Source organism: Phascolarctos cinereus, unplaced genomic scaffold, assembly GCF_003287225.1.
Source record: "Phascolarctos cinereus isolate Bilbo 61053 unplaced genomic scaffold, phaCin_HiC Scaffold_726;HRSCAF=1367, whole genome shotgun sequence".
NCBI classification, from domain to species: Eukaryota; Metazoa; Chordata; class Mammalia; order Diprotodontia; family Phascolarctidae; genus Phascolarctos; species Phascolarctos cinereus.
This window is the reverse complement of record NW_027556098.1, coordinates 113051258-113065751: the sequence shown is the minus strand read 5'-3', so window position 1 is coordinate 113065751 and position 14494 is coordinate 113051258. Positions and strand designations below refer to the sequence as shown.

General features: G+C 38.4%; 1 protein-coding gene across 4 annotated transcripts in view; it reads right to left on the bottom strand.

Moving 5' to 3' along the window:
• The window catches only part of STXBP5L (syntaxin binding protein 5L), a 402790-nt gene that overhangs the window by 22770 nt on the left and 365526 nt on the right, over positions 1-14494 (bottom strand). For all 4 annotated transcript variants that reach the window (XM_020985897.2, XM_020985899.2, XM_078146723.1 and 1 more), the window contains one exon: positions 13012-13251. In XM_020985897.2, the coding sequence (XP_020841556.1) occupies positions 13012-13251 (240 nt within the window). The remainder of the gene's footprint in view (positions 1-13011; positions 13252-14494) is intronic.

Below are 14494 nucleotides of genomic sequence, written 5' to 3'. Positions count from 1 at the left end.
CTTCTTAGAATTCTTTGTTTCCATCAAATCTCAGAACAAATGCCAACTTTAGGTTTTTCAATTTCCTCCTCCTCAAATTACCTGGTATATATTTTAGCCTTGTTACTACCGCACGCCCTCCTCTACCATAGCATAGAATCTATGTGAAGGCAGGAACTGTTCCCAGCACCTAGCACAGTGCTTACCATATAATAGCTGTTTAATAAAAGCTTATTGATATTTTTCTTCAGTTGAAGAAAAAAGCCTGCCTTATTATGCATTTTATGTTTGTCTTTAAATCATTTGGAAGAAATGGGCAAGGCAAAGTATTCTTTTGAATGTTTAGTCTGACTGGAATGACTTTTCTCTCAGAAACTCAGTGTCAAGCACTGGCCCTGGAGTCAGGAGGACCCGAGTTCAAGTTTGGCCTCAGACTATTGATATTTACTATCTGTGTGACCCTGGGCAAGTCACTTAACTCCAATTGCCTCACAAAAAAAAGAACCTCAGAGTTAGATTGGAAGTCACTCCTTCCCTGCCTCGAAAATGGCCATCCATAATCTACATAATGATCTCCAGTGAAGGGACACCCACTGCCTCCAGAAGAAACCCATTCCAACTTTTGAAAAGTCCCAATTGTTAGGAAGCTTTTCCTAACAAGCCTAAATTGGTCACTCTGCAACTTTAACTCACTGTTCCTAGTTCTGTCTTCTGAGACCAAGCAGAACAAGTGGAATCCCTCTTCATGTGAAAGCCTTTCAATTGCATTCTGGATAAAAAAAAAAAAACCCACACCTAATACAATCTAAAAATAAAAGTTATCTATCTGATATTTCTTTGTTGGTTACTAGGTTCTGTAAGGCACCTCAGGTCTCCACCAGCACTTTCATGAGGCATTGCCTATATGCTGATAAAAGTATGATTTTTTCCTTTGGTCTAGACCTGTGATTTCATTGGAATAAGGACACATTGGTGTGAAAATTACCTCCACAGATAACAGATTAGCAACTCTCTAATTTACAATGTTGAAGAGTTGCCTGGGTATACTGAGAAGTTTAAGACACTTGCCCATGGTCACATGGCTGCTAATGGGTCAGAGGGAGAATTTGAGGGCTTTCTGACACTAAGGCTGGCCCTGTCTTTACTATATGACATTGCCTTTCTATGGTCTTAAAAGATAAGTATAATGACCACCATTTCACATACAGTTTAGCATCTAAGTGTTGAGCAATTATTTCCCATCAAAATTTAAGCATTTCTGCTATAAATAGCAAATGATTTATATTCAAAACCCACAGTAAAATTTTAGAATAGAATTTTATTTTCCATGTAATCTTTCTTTGCGATGTCAGAGAATATTTTTAGGTTTTAGAAATTGATGTTGGAACTTGAAATGACTTCTAGCTGGGCTATGCACTCTTATAGCATTTACGGAAGTAAATGATCTTTGAATAATCATGGAGGATGGAAGAGGCACTACAGGACCAGAGACAATTACATGTGCTGACTTTCAAAATCTAGAGGCTGCTATGTGGTAAAGTGGATAAAAGCACAGGGCCTGGAGTCAGGAAGACCTAAGTTCAAATTCAGTTTCATACACTTACTAGCTGTGTAACCTTGGGCAAGTCACATAACCTCTGTCTGCCTCAGTTTTGTAAACTGTAAAATGGAGATAATAGTTGCAACTACCTCCCAGGGTTGTTGTGAGGATCAAATGAGATAATACTTGTAAAGTGTTTAGCACAGTGTCTGGCACATAGTAAATACTTAGTGCTTATTCTCTTCCTTTCTCCTCCCCTCATCCCTTAATGAACAGAAGTCATCTAACTATAGGCTGGTGAGCTTGACTCTGACTTCTACCAAAATTCTAGAAAAGAAATGGTTTGTGAACATTTAGAAAGAGAAGTGGTGATCATTAAAAGTCAGCATGGCCTACATTTTGGGGCAGAGGCAGAGCTGTTGGTAGGCATTTTTATGCTTGGGGTGGCAGTGGTGACAATGCAGAAGATGCTATAGCCAAGGGTGCAGTGGTCCTGGGAGAGGGGTGGCCCATCTTCACTCCCCTGTGGATTAAGAAGGGAAGGTGGGCCTCAAGAGTAGAGTGCCATGGAGGCTTTGGTGTTGGTGGCCTGAGGGTGACTGTACAACAAGTCAGCTTAGGGTTTTGGAGGGCTGCAAGTCAGAGTTCAAGGATGCTGGTCACCACAGGGAGCCTGTGTACCCTCCTGCACAGGGGTGGTGCAGGGTCGTATGCACTCCTTCTGAAGTAGGGACCATATCCCATTACTCCTTCAATATTTAGCACCTTGGAGAAAAGCCTTATCCATTTTACACTATTTGCAGATCTGGTCATAGGTATTACATGTAAGGAAAATTTTCCTCAAAATTAGAGCTGTCCTAAAGGCTGGACAGGCTTTTTCAGGAGGCGATTTATCTCTCTTCACAAGAGGTCTTCCAACAGAAGTTGGATGACCACTTGTTAGGGACATCATCAGAGAGATCACTGTTTGGGTATAGATGGAGCTGGCAGACCCCTGAGATCTGTTCTAACTTTGAAAACTGATGACCATGAGACTCCCAGCTGTCCTCTCCTTTCCATTCCCACTGCGACCCCACTCTACAGGTTTACATTACCACCCACCTTGAATATTGTCATAGCCTCCTAATAGGTGTTCCCACCTTGTTGGGAAGACATCTTCCCACCTTCCTCTCTTGTTCTTTCAATACATTCTGGGCATCCCTGCCAGAATAATCTTCCTTTGTAGAGATCTGAGTTATATCATTCTTTTTTTTTCTTTTTTGGGGAGGCAATCAGGGTTAAGTGACTTGCCCAGGGTCACACAGCTAGTAAGTGTCAAGTGTCTGAGGCTGGATTTGAACTCAGGTCCTCCTGACTCCAAGGCCGGAGCTTTATCCACTGTGCCACCTAGCTGCCCCTTGGGTTATATTCTTAATTATGTCAACATCTAATTACAATTGATATGTAGCTCTTTAAAGTTTACAGAACACTTTACATGTGTTCTTATGTAAGCCTCACAGTAGCCCCATGAGATAGACACAACAGGTGTTGTGATTCTCATTTTTATAAGAAACTGAGGCTCAGAGAGATTGAGTGACTTACCCCCCCCCCCGGATAAATAAGCGTCAGAAATGTGAACCAAACACAGATTTTTCCTGATTCTAAGTTTAGTGCTCCATGTGCCTCTCTGCTAAAGTATGGTTCTTTTTGAAAATATTTTGCATTGCTACATAAAGTTCAAATTCTTTTTCCTAGCATTCGAGGCCCTGTACAATGTGGCAGCAGCCTCCATCTTCACCTTTACATTATTCTCACCTACAATCTATCCTCCTGCCAACTGGATTACTCTCTTTCCTCTAAACACACACCTTTCTCCACACCTGCGCTCAAGTCATTCCTGCTTTCCCTGGTTGTCGGTTGAATTTTTACCCCATCTTTTAAAGTCCAATTCAGATCTTATTCCACGCAAATTTCTCAGAGTGGTAACAACCTTGTCACCCTGGGCCTTGCACTTTGTTTAGCACCTCTCTAATGTCCTTAACTGTATGTGACACTTGTTTGTGTACCTGTGATATTACCTGACTAGACTGTAAACTCCACGAGTGAGGGACCACATCTGAACTGATCATTATATCTTCCCTAGCAACTGCAGCATGGAGCTGGGCCCAAAGCAGATACCTGATAAATATTTGTCGAACTGAATTTGTTGAAACAACCTTCTGGGCTGCAAAATTTGATGACTATCTTTCATAGCCATTGTCATTCATAACATCTATTGCAACTTGTTGCTGGGTACAGTTATCGGGTGACTGACATTAACTGTTTTAAAAATGAGAGCAATACTAGAGAAATAGTGATTTATTTTCTCAAAAAAAAAAAAAACCCAAACCAAAATCCAACCCCCAAAACAAAACAAACCCCAAACAAGAAACTGATTTGCAAAATACCCTTGGGCTGTCATAAGCTATATATCCTACTCTACCTCTGTTAAAGGATTTAGCTATGAAGAAGACCTAGTTCTTTTGTATTTTCATAGTTATCAGTTCCCTTTGAAATTTGAATTAGCTTTGATCCAGTAATCCTAGATAGCTGAATGGCTTTAAGCACTATGATAAAGAGCCAACTCTAATTAATACTCCCATAGGCAGAACATTTCATTTTCAGCAACTTCATTTCCCCCCTACTGATCAGTTATATTCTTTCAAGTAAAAATTCTTGTTAAATGGTCTCTTTGAGGCCTGTTGGGGATATACAAATGGGGGTAGGGTGGGGGAAAATAGCAGAAAATTTCAAGCATAAATGTTAAAGCCTGCTTGTTAAAAGTAAGTGGGCACCTCCCTTCACTCCTTTATTGAGTGTGGAATATTCCATACATTTTTAGATTTTTTTCAATGTATTAATCATTTTTGTTAAAAAATTTTTTCTTTTCCACTTTTTATTTTTTCCTTAAAAAATTCTTTGGCTCTATGGAAGTGCAAAGAGGGAAGAGATATAATAGGAAACTTGGATGATATAAAAACAAAAGATATTAATAAAATTTATTTAAAAAAATAAGTAAATGGAAGACTTCTTAACCATTATTCATAGCTCTTCAACCGCTCTTTTCAAGCTTTTGGAGGCTTCTCTTTGAAAGGGATTTTAACTATTGATTGCCATGAAGCCTAACAGGGAAGAATTACATTTTTGGCTATAATAGCTGCTCACAACACTACAAAATGATTCTCTTTCCCCCATTACCCCTTATTGCTATTTTAGTGGTAAAATATCTGTAAAAAGGAGGCAAATCATTGGCAAAATATATAAAGATTTAACATAGCTTTACACCAATAAATGGGGAATCACTATTCATAATCAGAGTATTTAGCGCACTTTTAAATATATGCATTTTGTTTGTTTGCACTGCAATTTGGTTACCCAACTTTTCATTCAACCAAAATGACCTCTTTAAAGCTACCAATGATCTCTTACTTGCCAAACCTAATGACCTTTTCTTAATCCTTATCCTTAATGACCTCTTCGCAGCCTTTGATATTATTACCTTCTCTTCCTGGAGATTTTCTTCTCTGAGTTTTTAGTGACATTGCTCCCTCCTGGTTCTCCACTTTTCTGTCCAACGTCTCCTCCATCTCCTTGGCTAGTTCTTTATCCAGGTCGTGCCCGCTCACTTCAGGTGTCCCCCAAGACTCTATCCTGGCTGTCTTCTCTTTTCCCTCTATACTCTCTCTCTTGGTGATCATATCAGGTTCCATGGCTTCAGCCAGCATCTTGACGCAGATGATTCCCAGATCTCCACACGTAGCTTATAGCTCCTCTACTGTGTTTGAGTGTCTCCCACCATTACACTGTGATTTCCTTGAAATCAAGGACTGATTTTTGTCTAGCACATAGCATGTGCTTGATAAAAGCTTGTTAACTTGACTTATCTTCCCCTTTCCCAAATCCTTCCCTCTTCCCAACTCTTGTCCAGTGCATCACCATGCTCGCAGGAACAGAGGCTCAAAACCTAGGATTTTCCCTTGACTCTCCACTTTCACTCACTCAGCATATCCAAAGCCACTGCCAAATCTTATTTCTACCTTCACAACATTTCTCATATATATCCCCTTTTCTTCACATATACAGCTTTATTTCAAATAATTCAAATCCTTATCATCTCTTGCCTCCACCATTACAACTTTATAACTAATCTTATCCATCCTCTCCTCAGCTGCCAAGGCAATTTTCCTAAAATTTAAGTCTAAATATTTCACCCTCACTGTCGTTCAGTGAACTGTATTGTCTCTATTACCTCCAGGATCAAATACAAAGTCTTCCAGTATTTAAAAGTCTCACACCCAGGCCCCTTCCTATCTTTTTAGACACTTTCTTTTCTTCTGTGAATTCTACCATCCAGCAAAATTGGCTAACTTGCAGTTCCTTGAATGTGACACTCTATCTACTATTATCGTGCCTTTGTACCAGCTCTTCTCTGTTCCTAGAATGCTCTTCCTCCTAATCCCCCCTCTTAGTTTGTCTGGTTTTCTTTGAGATTCAGATCAAATCTTACCTCCTGCAGGGCTCCTTTCCTGTGCCTTCTTGCTCCAATTGCCTTCCCCTCTCAGATTGCTTTTTATCTTCTCTGTATGTATCTTCTATGCACTTAGTTATTCATATGTCGTCTCCCCTATCAGAATGTAAGCTCCTTGAGGGCAGAGACTGTTTTTGCCTTTATATTATAAACACAGTGCCCGGCACATAGTAAGCACTTAATAAATATTGCTAAATGAATTTTCTTTAATTTCTTATAGTCTTATTTTTTTTTACATCCTATTAACTTTATGTATTTCTTTTTAAAGTTTTATCTGTCCCCCACCCCACAATGAACCCTTCCCATCTTTATTGTTATCCGGGATTAATAATATGTGTGAAGTATATTGTCCCAGTTTCACAATTAAGTGCCATGTATATTGCAGATGCTTAATATATGCTTGTTGAATTGAATAAGTGCAGTACTCTTCAGAGCCCAGGAAAGTTACTTAAGTTAAAGAAAAAAATTATCTTTCTCAGTTTCATTATGAACAGCACCATAACTATGTCTACAAAAGCCCCATTAAAATACAGATATCCTCAAAAAGGGTACTATATTAGCCCATTCCATTAGTACAGATTAGTTTATCTTTCTCTTGGCAGACTGCAATGACAGTGAGGAAATGGAATACAGGAAAGGCAACACAGTGTACAAATAGGAAAGGCCCAAAGCTTGGGAACCACAAAATCAAAAGAAGGTAATAATAATAATAGTTAATAATAATAATAATAATAATAATGATATGGTCACATTTATATAACACCTTATAGTTTACCAAACACTTTCCTCAAAAAATTCCTGGTATGGAATAGCAGCACAAGCATTATTATTAGCTCCATTTTCTAGGTGAGGACACTGAAGCTAAGAGAAGGCCAATGACTTGCTCCAAGCTACACAAAGCCAGAAGTCAAATTCAGGTCTTCTAATTCTAGGTCCAGTGTTCTTTTTACTGCATTAAATGAAGGAATTTAGGAAGTTAGGAGACAGCATGAAAATATTGAGTACATAGAAGGAATCTTCACAAAGAAATGGGAAGATTTACAAAACACTTTACATAAAGAATCTCATTGGATCTTCACACAGCCCTGTGAGGTATATGCTATTATTATTATTCCTATTTTGTAGATGAGGAAACTGAGGCTCAGAGAGGCTGTGATTTTCCCAGAGTCATGCAGTAAATATCTGAGGCAGAATTTAACTTGCATTGCTGTATCTTTTCAGTATCTTTCCTCAGCTTGCCTCTTTGCTATTCATTTCTGTAAACTAATTCTTCTGTAAAGAGAGGTTAAAGGAGCCAAAAGGAGCTCCCCATATGCCACTCTCCAAAAGGACTTAAATGGTTTCTTTCCAAGGACTAAGGCCTGGGAATACCAAGCATCTCCCCACAAAACACCATTTCATTAGGGAGAAATAATTAAAGCTGTCACTAATATGACCCCATGGCCTCAGCAGTAGTACCACACAATTTCTTCTACCCTAACATAGATTTCATCAAATAAAATATAGTTGGAAAAGAACTCCCAACACAATTTGGTAGAATTTCACTTTTTACTGTGAACCTATAGAAAAGCAATTCACATAAGCAGACAACTTCCAAGTCAATATAGACATATGCCTGATGTCTCTCTTGAGTCCTGCTTTTCCACCTGCCTGTAGGACATCTCCTCTTGACATCCCACTGGCATCTAGAACTCAGAATGTCTAAAACTGAACTCCTCATCTTCTCCTCACTTTCCAACCTGCCTCATTTTCTAACTTTACTATTGCTATAAATGGCACCATCATTCACATGAGATCAAAGCCAAAGGGATCTTTGTATTTTCTCTCTCTCTCAACCCTTCATACCCCTACCATCCAATGAAAGCACATGCCTGACCAGGGCACTTCTCAAGGCCTTTCAGTGTCTGGCCACTGTCTATAAGATAAAATCTAAACTCTGTAACCTTGCACTTAAGACACTTCACAATCTGGGTCTACTCTTCCTTTTCAGCCTTATGTCACACTATTTCCATTCATGTGCTTTCCCTTCTTTCTTTCTGATTTCATCTCATACTTCCTTCCTCCACCCTAACCTCATGCATTCACACAGGCTGGCCTCCATACCTGGAATGCATTTATTTCACATCTTTGCCTGTTGAACTTCTTCAGGGACCAGGTTAGGTGCCACAAACCCCATGGAGCTTTCTCTGTGGCCCCAGCCGAGAGTGATCTCTGCTCACTCCGATTTCTAGTAGCATTCTGTCCTCATCACATCTTTCTTGTAGCATATTACTTGTGAACATGTCTTGTCTTCCCTATTAGAGAATCATGGAATTTAAAGTTGGAAGGAGAGACCTTAATAATCATCTAAATCTCCTCATTCAAAAGATGAGGAAACCAAGGCCCAAAAGAAAGAAATAACTTGCTCAAAGACACACAGATGAGCTGAGATTTGTATTCAGATCTTATGCTTCAAAAACCAGGGCTCCTTTCCCTACACGATACTCCCCATTTATCCTGAAATTTAATGAATATTTATGATCATTTTGGGGAGAAGAAAAGCTTATTACAGACCAGCAGCCTTGGGGTATAGAAGGGAATTGATTATAATTTTTTTAGAGAAGGTGGCATTTGAATTGGGCCAATAGAGGAGATCAGGGAATGATTCATGAAAGAAGAGTTTCTGAGTTGAGTTTTAAAGACTAGGTAGGGAGCAAATTATGGGCAATGAGAAAAGTGTGGGAAAGGCATGTAGTTAATAAAACTATGTGTATTCTAGGGACACAGTGGTCTGGTTTGGCTCCAGCATAGAATACAAGGAGGGAAGTAACATTAGATAAAGTTGGAAAGGTAGGGTGACTCCAGATTGGGTCAGAGTTTGAATTAGTTTTTAAACTACTTGTTAGCAGAGAATGTGTTGTTTTTCATCTTTATATCCACAATGCCTACTTCTGGTGTCCTGCATATTGTATATGTTTAATAAGTCTGGGTTCAGTTGAATGTGCTTAACTCTGCCCAGTGGGACTAGTAGAAAGTTTGGATTTCTATCAGCTCAGAGTCCTTTTCCAAGGAAGAGGAAGGATATAGTCATGTTCTATATGTGCCTTTATTCTTTGGGATGTCAAAGACAAATCAAAAAGTCCTGCCACTGAACTCTTTAGGCCCTTTTTCTTCACTCTGCATAGGTTGATAAAATCAAGGAAGAGGTTTTTCAAACTCAAATTCTTGGTTAACATCACAGTGAAACTACATTAAGTAATCGAGTCTTTCCAGCCTGTTGAATTACACTGTATTCTGTCCATCATTATCATTACCATACATTATAAGGGCCTACCTATGTTAGTTTTCTTTCTTGTTTAATTTATTAAAAAAACACTTACTGGGGCAGCTAGGTGGTGCAGTGGATAGAGCACTGGCCTTGGAGTCAGGAGGACCTGATTTCAAATTCAGCCTCAAACACATAATACTTCCTAGCTGTGTGACTCTGGTCAAGTCACTTAACCCCAATTGCCTCGCTAAAAAAGATAAAACAAAATAAAAACCACTTATTCACTTTTGAGATTAGGCCACAAAATACTTTTATCCAATTTATTGCCACTTGGAAGGTAACAACCTTTAGAAATTTCACTTTTAAGTTGCCTATATTTTTACTTTATTCTTCAGTACACCTGTTTTCATAGGGTAACCTGTAGCATATAACCTGTTCTCACTTCAAATTATGTCCTAGATCAAAGACATCATCCTGAAATTAACCATCCCTCCCAATCTTTCCATTTCTATCTCCTTGGAGGAGCTATGGGAAAACAGGCACAACAATGAATTGCTGCTGGAGCGGTGAATTGGTCCAACCATTCTGAAAAGCAATTTGGAGCTATGCCCCAAAGGCTATTAAACTTTGCACACTCTTTGACCCAGTGATACCACTACTAGGTTTATACCCCAGAGATCAAAGAAAGAGGAAAAGGACCCACATTTTCAAAAATATTTATGGCAGCTTTTTGTAGTAGCAAAAATTAGAAACTAAAGGGATCTCATCAATTGGGAAATGGCTGAACAAGTTATGGCATATGAATATGATAGAATACTATTGTGCTGTAAGAAATGATGAAGGGGAGGGTTTTAGAAAAACCTGGGAAGACTGATGTAGAGTGAAGTGAGCAGAACCAGGAGAACAATTTAAACAGTAAAATCAATATTGTAAAGATAATCAACTCTGAAATACTTAGGAACTCTGATCAACACAATGACCCACCACAAATCCAAAGAACTCACGATGAAACATGAGATCCACCTCTAGATAGAGAACTGATGGTTTTAGAGTACAGACGAAGTATATCTTTTTCTCCTACTCTCCTTCCTCCTTCCTTCCTTCCTTCCTTCCTTCCTTCCTTCCTTCCTTCCTTCCTTCCTTCCTTCCTTCCTTCCTTCCTTCCTTCCTTCTTCCCTCCCTTCCTCCCTCTCTCCCTCCCTTCCTCCTTTCTTTCTTACTGGACATTGCTAATGTGGGACTTTGTTTTGCACAACTATACATATTTGTAATGGGCTTTGTTTTTCTTGCCTTCTCAATGAGTGGTAGAAGGGGAAAGGAAAGGAGAGAATTTGGAGTGAAAATAAACTACAATTAATATGAGAAAAAATAAACAAATTCTAGAATTCATTGAATTGTTGTTTTAAAAACCGGGTCTGTGATTTATTAGGTTAGTGACTGTGGCAAATCTCTTCCCCTCTCTAGGCCTGTTTCCTGGACTAGATATTTTCTGGGGTCTCTTCCAGTTCTAAATTCTAAGTTACTATGAATTTTCTCATATTATTTCATGTCTAAGTTTTGTCTTCTCAATGCTGTTTTATACTTTCTTCATATTTCCTATGTTGCCTAGCATAGTACGAAGTAAGGTGGAGGTAGCCAACCCATGCCATTTTAAAATTAAAATACTTTAATGCTGTTGGATGGCATTCATTCCAAGGTTTTACTGAGGGAGATGCTATTATGGTATCTTAAATGGCAGGAACCACATTGAGGCTTGGTAACACCAGAGGTTTCTTTAACAAGAGAGATTAATTCCTGTGAGGTCTCTTACCAATCTGGATACCAGAAATTAGGGATTTACTCTGAAACTGCTTACAAAACACTGAAACTGTAGCCAAATATAATCTGATAGATGCTGAATATAGACCAGACTAAAACAGAAGGAGTCAATATGCATTCAGAAATGGATCAGAAGAACAGATGCACTTGGAAATGTTTTTATTCAATAATGTGAGTTTCAATGATTTCCTTTTGAGGAAGTGAGTTTATTAAGCAGAATCTCTAAGCCACCAGTCTGACAGCAAATGGGACAGAGAACTTCCTCTGCTCTATCTCTTGTGCAACTATAAATAGGTATTTGGCATTTGGAATAGCAGTTCCAAATCACAATCCAGGCTGGCTCTGGCTCTAAGTGACAACCTAGGTATAATGAGGTTCCAGCTCTGATGGATAGTCATATGTATAAGAAAAGCCTCTATAAACAATTAAGGATCCAATTACAGGATATAGGACCAACTAGTAAGAAGGACTGTTGGGATTTGGAGGACAATGCCTCTTCTTTTAGTACCAAGCTCAATTCTGTTCTTGAAACTTGTCCCCATGCTTAACCTATGTAGGTCTTAGGGTCTAATTCTGTTTTCCAAAGTGATATCTAGTTTCTCTATAATATCTTTTATTTTTCTTTTTGGTGAAGCAATCAGGGTTAAGTGACTTGCCTGGGGTCACACAGCTAGTAAGTGTCAAGTGTCTGAGGCCAGATTTGAACTCAGATCCTCCTGACTCCAAGGCTGGAGCTATCCACTGCCCCTTATCTATAATCTCTTCCATGATGACATGTGTACTTAATTTTTAAAAAAACAATAATGCTTTAATTCAAAGGAGAAACTCTAGAAGTTAGCATTTTTTGAACAAAAAGGATGAGAAGATAGTATCAGGGCTTTCTGGTTAGGGAAATATTTGGAGGAGGTGGGGTCTTGTGGCTTTTCTCAAGTTGATGCTTATTCTACCAACATATAGGACCACCCCCCTCTATAAGAATTGATTCCCTCATATAGAAACCATTCCCTCATATAGAAATCAGATTTTTCTATATCTTTAAAATATATGCCTGACCCAATTTACTAATGCTATTCCTCTTATCATTATAAGCTATTTGAGGGGGAAAAAAAGTATTTGTGTGTGTGTGTGTATATAAGAAGAGAGTTAGTAATAAAAAATAAACCAAAAAATCCCCACAGGGGAACAATAAGAACTATACTCATTCCTTCCTCAGAAGAGAAACTATAATTTTTTTTAGGCAGAAAGAAATTAAGAGGAGCTAACTAGGAAGAGAACAAAACTTACGACTTCACAGTGATATTCAAAGGCCTGGATAGATTCTCTCAGAAGCTGAAAGTCAATTCTATTTTCTTTCACTACATTGATAAGAAGGAATTGAGGGAAAAAGAATAAGGAAGATTGCAAAGCATCCCTGAGGGACGAGCCTGGAATATTTTTAAAAAATCTGGGAAGTCACCCTAGCTCAGGAAGCTCCAAGCTTCAGAGTTTCAGCTTCTTCTGGGATGGCCTAAAGCACCCATAGGTGGTGATCTGGCATGGAGCTTTGGAGAAATGTTTTATTTAAGTCATCATTTTTCTAGCCCTCTAAATAACAGATAAAATTCCAGAGTTTTCCAGCAACTTATTTGCTAGAGTATATTGATGTCATCAGTTTCATGGTGCAGTATCATCTATATCAACATGGCAATGTAAGCAAAGGGAGGAATGTTACAATACAATGCATCTTGTGATGCTGGAGGATATCTAGAATGATCTTAATGCCATTTCCCATTGTACAGATAACTTTACACTCATCATCATTGCCTAAAATAGACACATTTTACAGGTTAGCATCACTAAGTCAGAAAAATAAGTAAAGACAGAAGGAATAATGCTTCTTACCACTTGGAGATACCAGGACTGGCTCTGTATACCTTTGTTCATCTGTTGAAGGCAGGTTAAAGGAGATCATTAACACCATACCCAGACTAGTTCCAACCCACAGACATGGGGAGATTGTCATGTCATTTTTCCGTGCAAAGGATTCCATGAAGTACAAAGCTGTAATTGCTTCCTTAGACTCTTTGTCAATGCTGGAGATACTAGAACTTCTAGAACGATTATAGGAGTTTTCTCGGCTTTCTATGTAGATTTAGAAAATAAACACATTAAGTGTTAATGCATTTCTGTTGCAAGGCATAAAAATATATAACTTTAATTATGAGTGAAAAGTAGACTTTTATAATATAACAATTAGGATTTTCTACTTCAACCCATTTATTTCATATGTAAAAAATCTGAGACCCATGGAGATGAGATGACTTGCCCACGGTTGTGGAGTCCATGGTCTCACAGCTGGTTGGCAGTAGATTCAGTATCAAAACCCATGTTTCTTCAATCATACTATACAAATGAACTGAAATAATGTCTATATCTTTGCATATTATTAATTTTTGTATCCCTCATAACACCTAACAGTGTATTTGCACATGATGGGTGCTTAAATATTGAGTGAATCTATTTAAGTGACAGCAGGATTGACTTGTATGAGTTCACATAAAATGAGTGGAATGAGAATTACTAATATGATGATGACAACATTGTAAAGAAAAAACAATTTTGAAAGACTTTAAAACTCTGCGTTGTCTGAAAAGATAATGATATAATAAATTATAATTTCAGAAGAGAAATGATAAAACACAAATAGTGTTATTTTTGCTTTTTAAGTCAATATGTGGCCCACAAGGATTTGTTTCTATTTGAGTTTGACACTACTGCTCAACACAACCAGACATATAGGTAAAAAGGGATAAATATCCTATGGTTAGGATCCCAATCAATAACAATGGAATAAAGCAACCATGAAGTTGAGATCAGCACCTTCCCTTCGACTTAGAGAACAGCCTGGGGCATGAAATGGTTAAGTGGCCTCCCCAGGGCCACACAGTTAGTATGTGTCACAGGCAAAACTTCAACCCAGGTTTTTTGACTCTGAGGCCAGCTCGCTACCATGCTTTTCTGCCTCTCACTTGTGAAACTTATATCATAGGACTGTTGCAAGGAAAGCTTTTTGTAATATATAAAGTTCTATGAAAATGTAAGCTATAATTATTACCGTCATTATTTTTATTACCATAGCACAGACATAAGCCTGGACAATTTAGCAACTGATATGCTAATTTTTAAGTGACCAAGGCAGAACTATAATTATTAAGTTTTATACCTGGGGCAAGGAGGAAGATTTAAGGGAGCTCACTTGGGGTATGGACATATGCAGGAACCAACTATTCCCTAGGGTGGTATTATTGGTTCCCTCTAAATTTCAGCACTTTGGAGCAAAACCGTAGTCATTTTGCCCTAGTTGTGGTTCTGGATTAAGCCTAGG